Source organism: Protopterus annectens, chromosome 4.part0, assembly GCF_019279795.1.
Source record: "Protopterus annectens isolate FY-2018-M chromosome 4.part0, PAN1.0, whole genome shotgun sequence".
Lineage (NCBI taxonomy): Eukaryota > Metazoa > Chordata > Ceratodontiformes > Protopteridae > Protopterus > Protopterus annectens.
The window spans coordinates 1298304146-1298322250 of record NC_056733.1 but is presented as its reverse complement, the minus strand read 5'-3'; the positions used below and the strand labels follow the sequence as shown (position 1 = coordinate 1298322250).

At 43.9% G+C, this 18105-nt stretch overlaps 1 protein-coding gene across 1 annotated transcript in view; it reads left to right on the top strand.

Annotated features, from left to right (window-relative positions):
- The window catches only part of LOC122799847 (rap guanine nucleotide exchange factor 6-like), a 1724571-nt gene that overhangs the window by 1332226 nt on the left and 374240 nt on the right, over positions 1-18105 (top strand). Inside the window, exon 10 of the mRNA XM_044069180.1 lies at positions 14889-14997. Within this exon, the coding sequence (XP_043925115.1) occupies positions 14889-14997 (109 nt within the window). The remainder of the gene's footprint in view (positions 1-14888; positions 14998-18105) is intronic.

The window sequence follows — 18105 nt, the reverse complement described above, 5'->3', positions numbered from 1 at the left end:
CTTATCCAGTTCTAATCTTACATGATCTAGGCCATCTACTTCAAACAAGTAGGACTGGTCAGCATGGACAATACCAATTTGGCTTCATAGAATTTTCCAGGGTTCTAGCTCTTCCCCTAACTTCCATAATGCTCCTTGCCCTTCACATCTGCAGTCCTATTTTTTTAAGTTTTAGCCATCAGATGGACAGTCTGTTTTAAGACTGTATAAATTAGGTAGAATGTCTACCTCTAGGTCTTCCTTTGAGCCTCCATCTATTTTGTTTTGAAACTGTTTTGGAGGTTATATTACGTTATTACTACACATCCAAAAACAATTCTGGACAAACCAAACACTCATTCAGCAAGATCCATGACTTAATCTTTTCCTTTTTCAGGACTCAATCTGTAGATGAATTTTGTGCTGCCACAACATGAGCATCATTACACAGTTTTGCAAGATTCTATAACCTGGATGGAATTTCAAGTCCTATGTCTTTCTTTGGACCACCTTCAGATTTCTTTTGAGAATTGTTTTTGGATTGCTAGTAACTTACAGAATGATTAACGTTTTGGTGTTTCTAAAGAAGGACTGCATTGATTGGTTTGTTTCTTTAAAGTGCAAGTGAATTTCACAGCCAAAAATTGCTACAGGGCAGATGGTCAGCTTTTTGTACCCTTTGCCCCCAACCAGTTAGGCCAGAAAATCTCAAAAATTACCTTGTCCAGATTGCTGGCTGGCTGACAGTTATATTAGCTTATTGCTACAAATCTATTAATAAGACTATTCCAGATAAACCAAGAGCTCATTCAGTTGGATTTATGCGTTTATATCACGTTATCGAAAGCCGAAAACACCAAACACCATTTATTCGAACCTAAATAATCTAAAGCACACAATATCGAACATTCAGAACAGCGAATTTTTTCCCAGGGAAAAAATTTGCTATTCCAAAACACATTCACACAACACAGGCACACCAAAAAACAGCAATCCGCACACTTACACTTAAAATCATACATCTAACCCTACACTAAACTATACAAACACTACTATCTATCCACTTACCTTAACCCAACCCTAACACTAAGGTCCGTCACTATCGCACACTCACCTTACCCGCGCCCTAACCCTAACTCACTTAACCCGCTCCTAACCCTAAACTCTGTCACTATCACACACTCACCTCACCAGCGCCCTAATCCTAACACACGTAACCAGCGCCCTAAACCTAACGTCCACACAGTCACACACTTACCTGAACCCCCGTAACTTTCCACCACAGTGCTAAAAATAGCGAAGCCACAGAAATGGACAACCAAATTCTTTCCCTAGGAAGGAATTCGATGTTCTGCACCTTCGCTATTTTTAGCATTCGATGCATAGTGTTTGACATTGTGGCATTCGACGTTATCGGCTTTCGATAACGTGATATGAACCCAGATTTATGGCTATATCTTTTTCACTTTTCAGGGCTTTGCCTGTAAATAAAATTTGCGCTGTTATAACATGGTCTTCACTGCACACTTTTTACTGCAGTCTCTTAGTGACGCAAAAGGTAGCACACTTGTCTTTGGTTCTAAAGGCTGTGGGTTCTGTTCCCACACTAGGTAGATGGATTGCTGGCACTGCAGTGCAGCATAGGGGGTGGAGCGAGTGCTGCACTTCTGAGTGTGTCATCCTTCGGGTGAGATCTTAAACTGAGGCTGCATCAGTGGTAGCTCAAATGGTTGGAAAATATCCTGTAGCACTTGTCAAAAAGAGTAGAGGAAGCTCCCTGATGTCCTGGCCAAATTTCCCCTAGTAGTATAAATGCCACCTTGGATCTACCTTAACAAAAAACAACCAGACTAGTGGGACTAACCTGGTCAATAGCGGATAAATACAAGACTCTATAAACTTGATGAGATGTCAAGGTCTAGGTCTTCCTTTGGGCCACCATAATTCAAGGTATTTTGCCACAGTTACACCCAGGACATTTAGCTAGGGACTCTGTCCTACATGTTTGAAGTGGTCAGACTGGCTCTTGTAAGAAAGTTATATACTTACCATGGTGATAGAGCTTCATTATCCGTGTCTGTCCAGGTAGTGTTACATATGTGTGTGGACTTTTATTTTAGCACTTTAGCTATTCAGTGGCCAAACTAGATCTGTAGAAGTGAGAGGCAAGGATATTTATGAAAGTTAATAGAGGAGCTTAGGAAAATCCTATAAAGCCACATCAGTACTGTCTGCAGCACCCAGTCTTATATGTTTGAAATGGATGGACATGGATTGTGAAGCTCTGTCTTTATGGTTAGCACACAACTTTCATTTATGGTAAGCACATAACGTTTTTCTTCATCTGTTTTTTGTTTTCAACAAGGCTCGACAAATTAGTTCTCTGGCAAGGCCACTAAGGTTTTAGTTTTTGCTGTCACTACTTGAATGGTGTTTACCAGTGAACCTACCTTCACCCATAGATCCTTTACTACTGTGGTTGTTGAAAGTCTTGATTAGTCTGTTTTGTTTTGAGAGTTGTTTTTGGATTGAATTGAAACATACAAATTGATTAACTTTTCAGTGTTCAGAAGAAAGTATGTACTGATTGTCTTGCATCCATAAAGTGCAGGTGAGTTTCAGAGCTGGAAATTGCACGCTACATACTGGAATGTAGAAACAGATGATATTACAGACAGTAAAATTTATCTTCATATTTAGGGTTGCATACTTATTGTCATGCTTTTAGTAGCTCAGTGCTTACCATAATCTGCTGTCGTGCTTTGATCTGTTTTTGTTATACAGGTGACCTGTAGTTGTCCCCGTTGTTCCCATGTAGATGTAGAGAGACTGAGTACTGAGTAGTAAAACTAGGAGGTAGCAGACTTCCTTTTCATGGAATGATACCTGAAGAAACTGTAACTGTCTGATTTCAAGGGAATAGTTGGAACTTATCCTGGGCTGGTGATAGGTTTGTGGGTAGGGCACAGCCAGAAAATCCCACAGTCCTACAGTATAATAGGGCCAGAATACCTCAACACCCAAGCATTCATCCTGATATAGAAACAGAAGGGCTGTAGAGGAATGGACAGAAGGCTGTGGTCACTGAAATCACTGTTTTTTGGAGGGGTGGCAGGTATTTATTTAAAGTGTTCATAGACCCTTCTGACTCAGACTGACTCCTCTGAGAGCTTACAATTAAGAACCAGTCAACACTTTGTTTGAACTATCATTCATGGAACGCACATAATAAAGTCCAAGTTCATCCCAGTATGTAGTTTCCTGTACTGTCCTGAAGATCTGATGTTATTTTGTCTACTTAGCCCTCCCCCTTCCCCCACCCAACATACATACATATTGTGCTAAAAATCAGACTGCTGTTTGTGGTACTGGGAACACAGCCTTTCTCAGTTATTTAATTTCTAGAATACCACCTATCTCTTACAGAGAGTGGCTTTTAGGGAATTTTCATTTTTAGCAAGTGTACTGATACAAAAGAAAGGGCTAAAACTGCTTGGAATAATTTTCAGTAGGCACTTGACTCAGGACCGGGTTCAGAATGAATGAAAATCAGAACAGGGACTAAAGAACAGTACATGAAGATGTGTTCTTTTTATACAACAGGCAGACATGCAGGCATATTTACATGCAACTCTACTTCCTCATATATAACTATTTAATTAATTATAAAATGTATCCAGGTTTTAAGTTTCCCTTTAGATTGGAGAGGTTCTGTCTGTTGTGTACTATGACTCAAGAAGCAAAATATAGAATCTTATGTATATACAAAACAAGAAAGTCACTGGGAACTGCTGCTGTACAAACACAATAAATATTTATTAAAACACTGAAGGTAATAAATATTTATTGTGTTTGTACAGCAGCAGTTCCCAGTGACTTTCTTGTTTTGTATTTGCTGATATTTGGATGCACTGGGATTAGGCGAAGCACTAGCTTTCTTTTTGGAGAATCTTATGTATAGTATCTTTTTCTTTTAGAGAGAGGTAGAGAGAGAGCGTTTTTAAAAGAGTAAGAAGCATCGGCTTTGGATGCATCGCATTTTAAGAGCTTTCTGTCATGTCATATTAAAGCTTGTGGGCTGAATTCAGGTTACTGCAAGATTCAGAATTTCCGCATTCAAAGACAGCCCTGCCATGGTACTTTTGCAGAGAGATGTACAGAAGCATGGTGGGCTGTCTATGTGGCTATGTTAAATGCTAATAATGCATTCCAGAGGCAAATGCTAGTTAGTCATGTGCTGTCCCCAGGAACTGTCTGTGGTATGCAGTGCATTTTAACTTCAAAACTGTTCAGGAAATAATGATTTGGTTTGATTTTGATTTTTGATTCAATTTTAACCCAACAGGAAATTTGAAATGCTTCTATATAATCGTCTGGCTGTTGTTCTTCACATTTATTGATTAGCAAAATACTTTTTTATAGAAAGTTATATGCATTTTTAGAGTTGCTGTGTCTGCCTTAAAACACTAAATATAACTGTGTTTTTTACTGAGGAACTTAATTTCAGAGAACTGGTACTCTCAGTCCAAGGGTAGAAAAAGAATAACATAGTCTAGGATCTTGGTAATCACTTTCATGTACAACAGGAGTGCAGCATATAGTGCAGTGATGGTGACCCCAAGGCAAAAGAGCTGGTAAAGTATTCAAGTTTGTCTTTGATTTGAGTTGCAGTTTTCTTCAATGTTCTTTATACATTATCACCTGTGAAGGGAATACTTATTTACAAAAATCAGCCATTAAAGTACACTTATGCAGTATACTATTTTCCTGTACAATGTGGCTTTCAAACATTTTTTACCACTTTATCTAATAAGTGATCTGCTTTGAGACCAGTTGTATGCATTTTTCTGCTCAGAAATGATAGCAAATAATGTGCTTTTGAGGTATGCACTTGTGTACAAAACATATACAGAGTGTACAAAGTTACTGATGTTAATCTTGCAGTTAGAAAAATAGGGTTGTTCTCCAAAGGTGTAGGTGGAGCTAGCATGGCGAATTTGGATCTTTGAAGGCTGCACTTTACTTTCTCCTTCATCTTTAGTAGCTACCAGCTCAGATATACCTGCTTTGTAAACAATGAAACCATTGATCTGATGCTGTCCATGTCATTATTGATTACAGAAGGGTCTAGGATTCGACATTGGATCTGAGCCTGCAACTAAGAGGACAGCTCCTGAGCTCAAGCTCCTCCCCTTTGCAAGATCTCTTGCTGCCCACAACCCTCAGATCTCATTTGCTGTGATTTTGTTTGGACATCCTTCCTCCAGCTCAAGCCTTCATTTCAGGTAAGTATCTTTTCTCTCTCTTTTCTTCTGGGGTATTTCCTGTCCTATTTAACCTATCTTCTTCGCACTGTCTTAGTTTCCTCCCCTCCCAGTAGTGTTTTAAAATATCTTTTTAGTCCCTTCCCCAGGTTCCCACCCTTTTTCTTCCCAGGTCCCTTGGGTAGTTTTCTCTTTTAGTTTTTTTACCTTTCTACCTTATTCCCCATGCCCCCTCATGTTGTCCTGTGTGCAGGTGGTGAGTGCATGGTGTGTGTGTGTGTGTGTGTGTGTGTGTGTGTGTGTGTGTGTGTGTGTGTGTGTGTGTGTGTGTGTGTGTGATGTCAGAGAAGCCCACAGGGTTTAAAAGGTGCTCTTCGTGAGGTCGGAAAATTCCCCATTCTGACACGCATGAGGAGTGTGTTTATTATGTGGGAGAGCCACATTTGGAGGTTGAATGCAACATTTGTGCCAAATTCAAAACCAGTGCTCTCCTGGATCACAGGAACAAGCTCCTGCTCAAAGAGCTTGCTAAAAGGGGTCTGTTGGTTTCTGGTTCCTTTTCTAAGCCTTCTTTGGTCCCAAAAGGAAGTCTTCTTTCTCTAAGGATCCTCCCGCCAAAAAGCAGAGGCTCTCAGATCGCAGTTCCCCAAATCTGAGTCCAGCCTCCCTGGCTTTGGATCCAGGGTCTTCTGCTTCGAGAGCCCCAGCTCCCTCTGTTGGATCTGAGATGTCAGAGCCACGGAGGTTCTGAGATCTGACCCAACCTAGACCACCCTCAGATCCGACCCACTTGTCGGATCCTTCCATGATGCCATCTATTTCCTCGGATCCAAACAGACCCTTGGATCCGACGATTTTGTCGGATCCAATTGTTGTTGAGAGCTCCCCCCAAACCTAGAATATTGGATCCAAGCTTTTCAAATAGGTCTCCCTCTTGAGACTGCAGACCCTCAGCTAGGTCCGGCCGTTCCTGTGTCTCTTCTTGATCCTCCAGGAGTGTGCTCCCCTCAGACATGGATAGAATGACGAGGAGCTTTCTCAAGGCACAAATCAAGTTGGGCTTATTGCCATCCCTTACTCACTTGCCTAGGGCATCCTCTCCATCCACGGGACTACTCTCTCCTCAGCCGACCCATCGGTGTTTGGACCTTCAGGATCAGGGCATTCCCAGTGAGAGGTCAACGGTGTCAGGCATTTCTTCCCTTCCCACACCGTCAGGGTCTCTGGGTGGCTCAGCTCTGTTGCCCTCAGAGCTGGCTGTGCCTCATCCCATGAGGTTGGTGTGGGTGTCTGAAGAGTGGGGTCGGGCCCGGAGCTTTCACACTGTCCCCCCCTCTGGAGGCCTCTGCTCTGAACGATGTCGGTGTTGAGTCTGTATCACCCCTTCTGTCCCAGTCAGCTGCAGCCAGTGAGGAGGAAGGGGGGGGGGGCTTTGGCCAGCCTGTCAGCCTTCCGGGTGGTAGAGAGGACATTCTCTAGCTGAGCAGCTGCCTCTCCTTCAGCTCCAGGTCCTCCCCAGCCTCACTCAAAGTTGGGTGGTGAGACCTCATCATCCTTTCAGGGTCAGCCCTCCAGTGAGCACCTTCAGACAGGCATTACCCCCCTCTGGGTCCTTATCTCTTCTGAGACCTACCCAGAACACACCATGGAGGACTCCCCTCGGAAGAGTACATGCAAGAGGAGGCACTTGGACTCCTCTAGAGAGTCCCTCACTGAAGACACGGATTTTGAGGAAGGAGAAGGGTCCCCCAGACTTCTGTCCGAGGAGGTGTCCTGTGGCGACATCCTCGAGATCCTTAAGCAACGAGGTGGTTGGTGCCCAAGAAAACCAGGGACCTACATCCCATTCTGGACCTCAGTGTGCTAAATTTGTCAGTCAAGAAGTCGAAATTCCAGATAGTCACTGTTCAGTCCATTCTGCCTCTTCTGCAGAAGAATGATTGGATGTGCTCAGTGGATCTCAAGGATGTGTACTATCACATCGAGATTGACAGACGCTCCAGGAGATACCTATGCTTTCAGCTAGAGGCCAATCATTATCAGTTCAGAGTCCTGCCCTTTGGACTCACCACAACCCCCCCCACCGGGTTTACCAAATGCATGGCAGTGGTGAAAGCTCATCTCTGACTGCAAGGTTTCCAGGTCTTCCTGTACCTGGATGATTGGTTGCTCATGGCCCCCACAAGGCATCAACTCACACTGGCCACAGATTATACTCTCAGTCTCTTTCAGGATCTAGGTGTGACAGTCAGCCTTCCCAAATCTCATTTTGACCAGTGCCAAATCGGGGTCCTTCTGGACATGGTGTCAGAGACTGCAGCACTTCTCCTACACAGAGTCCAGATGATTCGGGACCAGGTCCACCAGTTGTTAGATCTGGAATGTCCCACGGTCCACTTGATCTTGAAAATGCTAGTTTTAATGGCAGCGGTGACCCAGTTAGTGGCTCTTGCCAGATATATGAGAGTTCTGCAGTGGACCCATAGTGGTGCAGTGGTCAGACCACCTTCATCCCATGTCCATGACTGTCAGGATTTCTCAGGTATGCAGACGTCACATCACTTGGTGGCTTCAAGCTCAGGATCTCCTTCTAGGCAAACCCTTCTGTCTTCTCCAACCCAAGGCCATGGTGACCATGGACACCTTCCTGTTGGGGTGGGGGAGCATTATCTGGGAAGGATGGTTCAAGGCACATGGTCCCCCTTACATACCAAATTGCACATATATGTCCTGGAGATGAGAGCAGTCCTTCTAATGTTGCAAGCCTTCCAGGACTGTCTCCCTCTCAGGACATTTGCAATTCAATCAGACAACATGGTGGTGGTCTGATACATAAACAAGCAGGGGGAACACTATCTTATCCCCTGTGATGAGAGGCCATGAGAGTGTGGGAATGGGTGATGTCTTCCAGGTGCTTTCTTCTTGCAATGCACATTCCCACTAGTTCCAGTGTGTTAGCAGACAAACTCAGCAGATCTATCCTGAGTCCTCATAAGTGATCCCTGATTCCATCAGTGGCACGTCAGTCAACTGTTGTGGTCTTCCTTGCATCAATCTTTTTGCTTCTGTGAACAAACAACCACAAATGCAGCAACCACTGTGCCCTGATCTCCCCAGCCAGGGAGTCACCCAGGGACACTCTGGTACATGATTGGTTGTCAGGACTTCTATACGCTTACCCACCAACTCCCCTCATTCCCAAAGTTTTACAGAAAGCCTGTCACCTGAAGACTCCTCTCATCCTCATTGCCCCCTTCTGGCCTCATCAGGTGTGGTTTTCCCCTCCTTTGGTCTCATCTGAAATATCCACCCTGGATATTACTGTAAATCCCATTCTGGATCTCATTTCCCATTTGTGAGGGCTTTCTCTTCCCAATCTCCAGTGTCTTTGAGCACTTGGTTCTTCCAATTCCAGTGATCCTTTCCCAGTCCAAGCTCTCCCCTCTCCAGTTAAGAGCATTATTTTGGCCTCTCAGAAGCCATGTACCAAGAACGTGTATTCTAGCAAATGGAAGAAATTTTCTGTTTGGGCTAAACAACACAATCTAGATCCCTTTTAGGTTCATAGGTAGGTACTAGGCTATTGGCCTAGGGCCTATATAAGCCTAGCCAAACGGTATCCTGGCTTTCGCCACCCAAGAAAATTATTTTCCTGTGCCCCTGTCTAGCAGAGCTGCAGAAGTGATCCCCGGGGTGAATTTCCTATCTCCCATCCAATCATCAAAATTTTTCTTGAAGAGTGCTAATGAGGAGCTTTGTTTGATATAGATTGGTAGCTTTTCCAAAGTATGGGATGTCTCTGGGACAAGAATCTGTTTTGTTTATTGTGGTGACAAGGTTTAGGTCCCTAGAGCATGTAGCTCAGGGGGATTGGGATTTCTTTAGGTGGAGCATGTCCAACAGTTCTGGGTTTGACATAGCTTTGTATGTTAGGCAGAGATCGCCTCTGAGTAGGCAATATAAGACGGAGTAAAGCTGGAGTTTTTTGAGACAGTCTGCGTAGGGCATCTGTTTGAGGTCGATAATCCTCCTTGTGTGGTATTTCTGCGGCCTTTCCAGTTGTTGTAGATGCCTTGTGAGGTAGATACCAAATGGGACGTTGTACTCTATAATGAGTCTAATGAGTGATGAGTAGAGGGGAACAATGACCTCTTTTTTCCTGGATGAGAAACCTTTTGTGATGAGGTGTGCCACGTAGAAGGATTTCCTGACTACAGTGAAGATGTGATTATCAAAGGAGAGACTACTGTCCACCTGTGTCCCAAGGTCTCTTATCCCGCTTTCAGTGTTAAGTAGACTACTGCCTGTGTGGTAGTTCATGGGTACAGAGTTTTTACTAAAAGGGATGACAGTGCACTTTTTGGCATTGAGCTTGAGGCCATGGCTTTGAAACCAGGCATCTGTCTCAGTGAGGCCCTTTTGTAGGATGTCCACATCGTTAGGAGTTTTGATTATGGCTCCTAGTTTGCAGTCATCTGTGAACTTTGTTAGCCAAAGGCCTTCTGTGTTAGCCTGTACTTCAGAGAAGCAGATACAAAACAGGAGAGGACCCAGGACTGAACCCTGTGGTACTCCACTTGTCACTGGTCTGTAGTTGGATTTAGAGTCTGCTACTTTCACAGTGTGGGTTCTGTCAGTGAGCCAGTTGGCAACCCATCTTGTGACATAGGGATTTATACCTAGTTTAGTGAGTTTATCTATAATTCCAGAGTGGGGGTTGGTGTCGAAAGCCTTGGCGAGATCTAGATAGGCTGTGTGAACCACCTTACCCTCATCTACGGCTTTGGTGACCGCTTCAAAGAAGTCTATCAGGTTTAGGAGACATGATCTGCCTTTTACATACCCGAACTGGGTAGGGTCCAGAGTTTGGAGATTACCAATGTCAATGTTTATATGTTCCATAGCCTTGCAGACGAGGCTCGTCAGGCTAATGGGGTGGTAGTTCCCGGGGTCCGTGGTGGCTCCCCCTGTGTGGAGTGGGATAACCATTGCTGTGCGCCATTCAGTGGGTACAAAACCTGTGGTGAGGCTATGATTGAACATGGTACTTAGGTGGGGTGCCAGTTCGTTCTGTAGTTAGTGTAGAATGCAGCCTGGGATGTTGTCAGGTCCCATGGATGCTGTGTTCTTGGCTTTGGAGAGTGTGTTTTTATGTGTGCAGCCATGATTACAGGAACTTTGCATTCTTCCAGTATAGAGATGGGCCCTTTAGGGGGTGAGAGAGGGGTAATGCTAGGACTGAACCTATCTGCCAGGATGTTGGCAATATCTGATGGTTCTGTATATTTAGTGCCATTGTGCTGTAACTCAGAGCAAATCTGAATGTTACCATTGAGAGTTTTGACATAGCTATAGAATGCTTTGTGGTTGTCTTTAGAATCAGTGGCGATTTTGTTTTCGTAACTAGCTTTGGAGGATTTTATGAGGGATCTCAGCTTCTTACTGAGGCTGACCAGGGATTTCCTCCAATCATGGGATTTTACTTTTTTTTTGCAACAGTTTCTTTCTTCTGTTGTAGAGTTTGTTTATGGTAGGGGACCACCAAATTGGCTTCCTTTTTTTGGAGGATAGCATCTTGGTTCTGTTAGGGATTGCACGATCCATGCACTCGTGTAAGTGCTTATAAAGTGCATTTGTATAGGATTCATCAGTCGTACCTCTATTGTCCATCAGCATGGGTGTCGTGAAGTTTGCCACTTCTGTCTTAAGAAGCGTGAAGTTGGCTTTGGAGAAATTTTTTATGGTGGTTTCCCTAATGGGGGGTGGGGGTGGGATGTGGATGTCTAGGGTGATTAGGTTGTGGTCGGATCTGACCAACTTCGAATTGACCTCTGGTGTGGAACACTGGTTGCCCATGTTGGTAATGACCAGGTCTAGGATATTGCTGTCCCTGGTGGGGGTGTGGATAAGTTGATCCAGGGTGTTGGAATTTATGAATTCCAGAAAACGTTGAGCACAAGAGTTGGTACATGAGTAGTTTTCCCAGTTAATGGTGGGGTAGTTGAAATCGCCCATTATTAGGGTATTAGGTTGTACCCTAATATTTTCCAGTGTATCAAGAAATGAGGAGTGGGAATTCTGGGGCTTAATGAGGGATCTGTAGCAAGCTGCAATTTGGATTGCGGTCTTGCCCATAGTTAGTTGCACTTGGATAATCTCGGATGCATTATGCTGAGCAACTAGCCTGGAGGTGTGGATATCCTTAATGAATATGGACACACCTCCGCCTTTAGTGTTTTGGTCCAGGTTAGGTGGCCGAAAAGTGTAGTATGAATTATAGCCTGGTAATGCAGGGATGCTCTCTGGAGCCTTGAACCTGGTCTCTGTCACCGCACATATGTCGATGTTCTCCATTTTAAGGAGTGCCTTGAGTGAGTGCATTTTCAGGTTTAGACTTCTAGCATTGAGTAGCATTATTCTCAGATTTTGCTTGCTTGTACCTGTTAAGGTGGTGAATTTGTCATTTGAACCTTGCCTAAAAAAGGCACTATAGGAGTGGCAAGAGCCTTAGCCAGTATCCGGAATCCCAAGGGCGACAGGTGCAGGCCATCTCGGGCAAAGCATCATGGTTTGTCGATCATGTCATCCCAGGCAGACAGATACTGGATCCCCTTAGAATGACACCAGAAGCTTAGCCAATTGCTGAAGTCACTCATTTTGTCCTTGTACTGTGGTATCATTTTGGGTGATGGCAGGATGCTACTCAAGGCTAGGGTCATACCTGTCTGGGCTACAAGATCGGACAGCTCCTCCATGTCTCTTTTTATGTAGCCCAGCGAGGTACGTCTCAGGTCATTCACACCAACATGGACAATGGCAGAGTCATATTTGTACTTGTTGTGGAGTGACCTGAGTGCGTGCGTTATCTGGTGGATCCTGGAACCCAACAGGCAGCTGACAGTAACTTTCTCCTTGTTTCACCTGGTGAGTGGAACATCAGTACCCTGACTATAGAGTCACCTTTGACTAGAGTGTTGGGTACGTTGTTATTCCTCATGGGCTGTGGTTGAGTGGCACACTGAGTTTGTGGGCTATGTGTCATTTGGGTTGTGTTGGGGGGGGTGGAGGTTGCTTGCGTTTCTGCTTTGATGGTCCCTGTTGCTTGGGTAGATTTTTATTGTAGGTGTGTGTTTTGTGTTTCTATGTGTTTGTTTTGGTGGTGTAGGTTTTGAGGGACTATGTAATGAATGTGGTGTGGTGCAAGTGTTTACCTTCTCCTCTTGACTGTCTAGTCCAGTCTTGGGTGAAGAGAGCTTTGCTTCCAGTTTGGCTATACAAGTGCATCTCTCACAGGTTGTAGTGTTGGGTGGTAGGAGGAGAGGGTTGTCTATGTATATGAGGCAAGTGGTGCATTGCCCCAAGATGCCCAGATGCCTCCGGTAGACAGGAGAAAACACTGGGAGCTGACCCTTAGACATGCCTGGATAGGTGCTTATTTATTAAGTACTAACATCTGTTTTGCTCTAGACAAGTGAGGAAAGTTGAGTGCTGTAGTAATTTGTAGCTTAGTTAGTGCTTACAATGAGTTCTGTACAAGTGCTGAGCTCAAAGAAACAGATTTGAGTGCTGAAACTAAAAAAAACTGGCTAGTTCTAAGAAACAAAATTAAGCTAGAAGGCTTCCCTCCAACACAGAAAGGCTTGGGGGCTCAGAAGCTTACAAGCAGTCCTGGATACAGCAGTTTTCAGCTTCTATCACTGACATTTTGCTGTTCTTGAGTTCTCTTTTTCATCAAGGAGCCAGTTTTTCAACAGTTAAACTCCAATTGGCAGCTATATCCAACTTCCATTAACGTCCTACCTTTTCTTCTAGGCTTTGCAAAGCCTTTCTCGAAGGGATCTTTTTACTCAGACTCCCTGACAAGGACCCCTCCCCTGCATGGGATCTCAGTGTGGTGTTGCAGTCTTTGATGCAGAAGCTGTTTGAGCTTGCGGTGTCCTGTGAGCTCAAATTCTTGTCCTGGAAGATGGCCTTTTTGGTGGCTGTTACTTCAGCCAGGAGAGTTTCCGGGTTGCAGGTTCTGTGCATCAAGCCCCACCTCATGGTTTTCCATAAGGATAGGGTGTCTCTCAGGACAAGTCCTTCTTTTGTCCCTAAAGTAGCCTCGGAGGCTAATCTTAATTAATCTTTTCAACTTCCTGCGTTCTTCACCAATTTTTTTCAATAAAGGGGAATGTAAGTTGCATTGTCTGGATGTCCATAGACAGTTACATTTTTACCTCAAGAGAAGTGAAGATTTTCAGAAGTCCAATCAGCTCTTTGTTGCCTTCTCTCAGGCTAAGAAAGATCAAGCAGTTTCCAAGGTATCTATTTCTCATTGGATTGCCAGTTGCATCTCCTACATTTATGAAAGCAGAGACCTGTAGCTTTCCAGACCAGTTAAACCTCACTCTACTAGGTTAGTAGCCACTTCCTCTGCCTTCTTGGTGAAACTTTCTTTCATAAGGTTTGGTCTAACCCCCATACCATTATTATGCATTATAAGGTGGATTTGGTGTCCGGGAGCAGGGCTTCCTTTGGTTCCTCTGTGCATGGCCTTCCCTGGGGTCTCCCAGGGTTCATAGTCTGGGAACTCTGACCCATTTGTGATCAATAATGACACAGATAGCATCAGAGAAAGAGTTATGTACTTACCATAACTTGGAATCTGTGCTATCCAGTATTTTTTTTCATCTTTATAGGCAGTCTTCACTGTTTCCTTTCTTCTAGCCAGAAAACTCGATCTGAGGCTTGTGGGTAGCAAGGGATCTTGGGAAGGGGAGAAGCTTCAGCTTAGGAGTTGTCCTCTTAGCTGCCGGCTCAGATCCGACGTCAGATCCTAAACTCATCCGTGATGAATAATGACACTGGATAGCACAGATTCCAAGTTATGGTAAGTACATAACTCTTTTTATAGTCACTCCATGGCATAGAGGTATAAAGCCATGAGTTTCAGTAGCATCTTGGGTGCCTGTAAGAGTTGGCATGGGAGGATGAAAGTGAGCAGCCTCTGTCTAATGATCCGTCCTGGGGGAAAGGAAGTGGTTGTGACTTACTACATAGATGACACCCAGCTGGAGTACTAGGAGTCTGTCCCACAGAGCTCAAGTCTGTTGAGCCCATGCTGCTGTGTACAAGTCATAATGGGTGCCTAGAGAAACCCTCGGAGGGCATCTGTAGCGGGGCTTGGAAGAATCACCATAGGAGAAGTGGGTACTCTGAGGGGGGAAGAGGACCTACAAAGTTGGCCAGCTCCCTACCACCCGACTCTGGCTGCAACTGGATGAGCTTATGGGGGATTCCCCTGGCAAGAATGAATGGGTTGTCACCTGCCTAGGAATTTCTGGCTCCCATGACTGTGAAACAAATGAACCAGTTGAGTACAGGTAGAGGAACCATTGGGCTTGGTCCTGCGAGGATGTAAAAAATAAGTAAATAAAACCATTGTTTTATGAGTTGTTGTTACATATCCTACTAGTTATGGTCTTACTCTCTTAGTCTCTTTCCTTGTACATGTGTACTATATTTTTTACTGCATTTTTAGTTCTGAAACTTAGAAAGTAGAAAACTATGGTATTATAAAGTGAACATTTATAGTTCCCTTTGCATACTTTACATGATATTGTTTAACTGGAATTTATGTAGTATTTCTTTTCTTTTTCATAGATAATGGAAGTCAATGGACAGAACTTTGAAAACATTTCTTATTCAAAAGCACTAGAGATCCTGAGGAACAACACACATCTCTCCCTCACTGTGAAGACCAACATTTTTGGTTTGTATTCCTTTGCACTTCATTTTATAGTCAAGGATGACATATTATTGTTAATAACTGAGTACTTACACCCTTTCTGTAACAAATCTTCAAACAGATGCGTATTCTGTGTGTTTAACTGTTCCACATTTTATATTTTGTAGTCTCTGGTGCCAGCCTTTCTTCCAGCTTGATCAGTTGTCTGTTCATTAGCGTCTTGTAAGATTTGAGATTCCCCACCCAGCTTCTGCAGTATTGCAGCAGTTCTTAAATTTCTATTGTAGAAAGGAATCTCAGATTCAGCAGCTATTTAGAAACTTGTTCTTTTTTTCTTTAACTTGCAGAGTAAATGTGTGTGGCCCAGACACTTGTTTAAGGTGCATGGATTGCATACTTGAGCTGATACATATATGGAAATATGTATTTTTTTCCACTTGTTCAGAATACCACTGTAAATATGGGAACTGTAGCAGTCAAAACTGCTGAATACTTCATATTTTATGCTCCACCATTAGGTACAGAAGACAAGGTGCAAGAGCATCGTTTGTTTTTAATTTCGCCTCATAATGGAAGAAATCTGGACAAAGGCCCCAAAATAGGGACACATTGTAAATATTCCTCTTATAAGGTTAGAAAGTTGCTAGAATAGATTTTTTACCATGCGTTTTCTGAAGGAAATGAAGTCTGAAACTCAAACGTCTGTCATTATTTAGTGACTTCAGTCCCCAGGGGTTTGTGAGAAAAACTCCAGATTTTATGAGAAACAGACCAAACATATGATGCAAAAATCTGGACATTCTGCAAAATATCTGGACAACTTGGAGATATGCTGGCAGACAGCTGTCAAAAACAACAAAAGTAACCAGCGTGATTTGTAGGAAACAGAGTTTAAATGACAGATAGGAGCACATAAAACTTTTTCATCTGTGTGATGTGAAAACACACCAGACGTTTTCTGGAGTGCTGATGCTTCCATAGTCAATGTAATGTACGCTTTATTAATTAAAGTAGATTGAAGAAGTGTAAACCTTTCACAGGGTAAAATAATGGTACTGAGTTGCATATGGTAGTTACAAAATTGCTTTTTTAGTTAAGTTTTTTAGTTAAGAGCTGAGGTGTTTTCTTGTGTTGATGGCCTGTTTGTGCTCCTGAGGTGTATCGCTGTGTGTGCATAAAGAATGGCAAAGGGAGTATTTCAGTTTTTCAATCCTGAAGAAAACATATCTAAATGCCCAGCCAAATACACTTTAAATTGTGTGCAACTCCTAATTTTGCTGTTATGTTAACTCATCAAATTCCTGTAGGGCAGTATTTTTCTACTCTGCTTTTAAATATAGTGTTCTTTGAGCAGTGTTATTTGAATGATCTCATATTGAATAAACATGCGAGTCCATAATGTTAGATGTGAAGTTGTTCAATCTCGCCGTTTATTCTTACATGGGTTCGGAGCCGATCTATCGGCTCCGAGTCGGCCACTTTACTAGCTGAAGATCTCAGAGTAGCTCGAGGCCAGGTCCCTATCCCATGATGCTCTCTGTCCTACCTCAGATCTAGTTTGCCTCTGCAACAGATCGGAGGTCGTTGGAGAGCTCGGGCCAGTTTGTAAAAATTTTTTCTAATCTATTTTATCTTTATAGCTAAGTCTCGTGATACTATGGAACCAGTCCCTCAGAGTCCCAACAAGTTTATCACCTCCCCCCAAGATAAGATGTTCCTCACTAAGGGAGTTCTGGTTGATGACACGGTGGTGGTGGCGGCCACCAAGAAAGAGATGTCCGAAACCTCTTCTACTGTCCATCCTCCTATTAGAGATTCCAGGGCAATGGACAGGTACGGGAAATACATGTTTAGTTCTGCAACCTTTGCTATGCGGTCGCTTAACTACTTGACTCATTTTACCCATCTTCAAAGAGATCTCCTAAAAGAGCTCAGAGATACTCTGCAGGGTAGTACAGATGGAGTTGTCTCTGAGAAGGTGACAGCCCAGCTTAATACCCTTAATTCCATAGTTAACTCTTCTATGCGACTCATTTCCTATGCAGCCGATGGTTCTAGTCAAGCAGCGGGTTCAACAATAGCTCTTCTGAGACATTTCTGGATGTGCTTATGCTCCTTTGTGGAAGCCTTCAAGTCTTCCTTTGTCAACACCACATTCGATGGCTCGTCTCTTTTTCGGCCCAAAGTCAAGGAGACTCTCACTAGGTGTGAGCAAAATGGAAAGACTCTATCTGCCGTAGGAGTCTGTTTTTCCACCCCTACCAGACCATACCCCAAAGGGCATAATGGTGGAAAAATGTGGTTCCGGAAGTCCCAAGGAGCTTCCAGAACACATGTAGTGAACCCCCCTCCAGGGGCAGAGGAGGGGGTAATAATGGAAGATGCCACCCCAGCAGCAGAGGGGGTCCGCAGAACTAGGGTGACCAGGATCAGTTCTTTGGTAAGCCCTACCAGCGCTCCTGAAAGGAGGCCCGATTGTCCTACTCTGGAGGCAGTCGGGGGTAGCTTAGCTTTGTATCCAGATGCCTGGCTAGGAATTACAAGAGATACTTGGGTACAAAGCATTGTTACCAGAGGTTACATCATCCAATTCTTAGAAACCCCACCTGTTCGGAAGAACATCCCAGACATTCCATCCAGTCTCAGGGATCAAGCAGTCATAGAAATCCAGAGGCTGCAGGAAAAAAGAGTCATCCAACCAGTCCCAGCAGACCAGATAGGATCCGGAACTTACTCCAGATTCTTTTAGTTCCAAAGAAGGCAAGGGCTGGAGGCCCATCTTGGATCTCAGCAGACTCAACACATTTGTAAAGAAGGAGAAGTTCCGGATGGTCATGCTTCAGTCTATCCTCCCATTCCTCGAAATGGGCTATTGGATGTGCTCTATAGATCTCAAGGATGCGTACTACCATATCAAAATGGCCAGACCATCCAGACATCATTTGCTTTTCTGGCTGGGAACTAGTCACTACCAATTCGGGCACTGCCCTTTAGACTCACAACAGCCCCCAGAGTGTTTACCAAATGCATGGCAGTGGTTACGGCTCACCTGAGGCATCTAGGATGCCGAGTGTTTCTGTATCTGGATGACTGGCTCCTTACCGCTGCCTCCAGGCATCAACTGATTCTGTC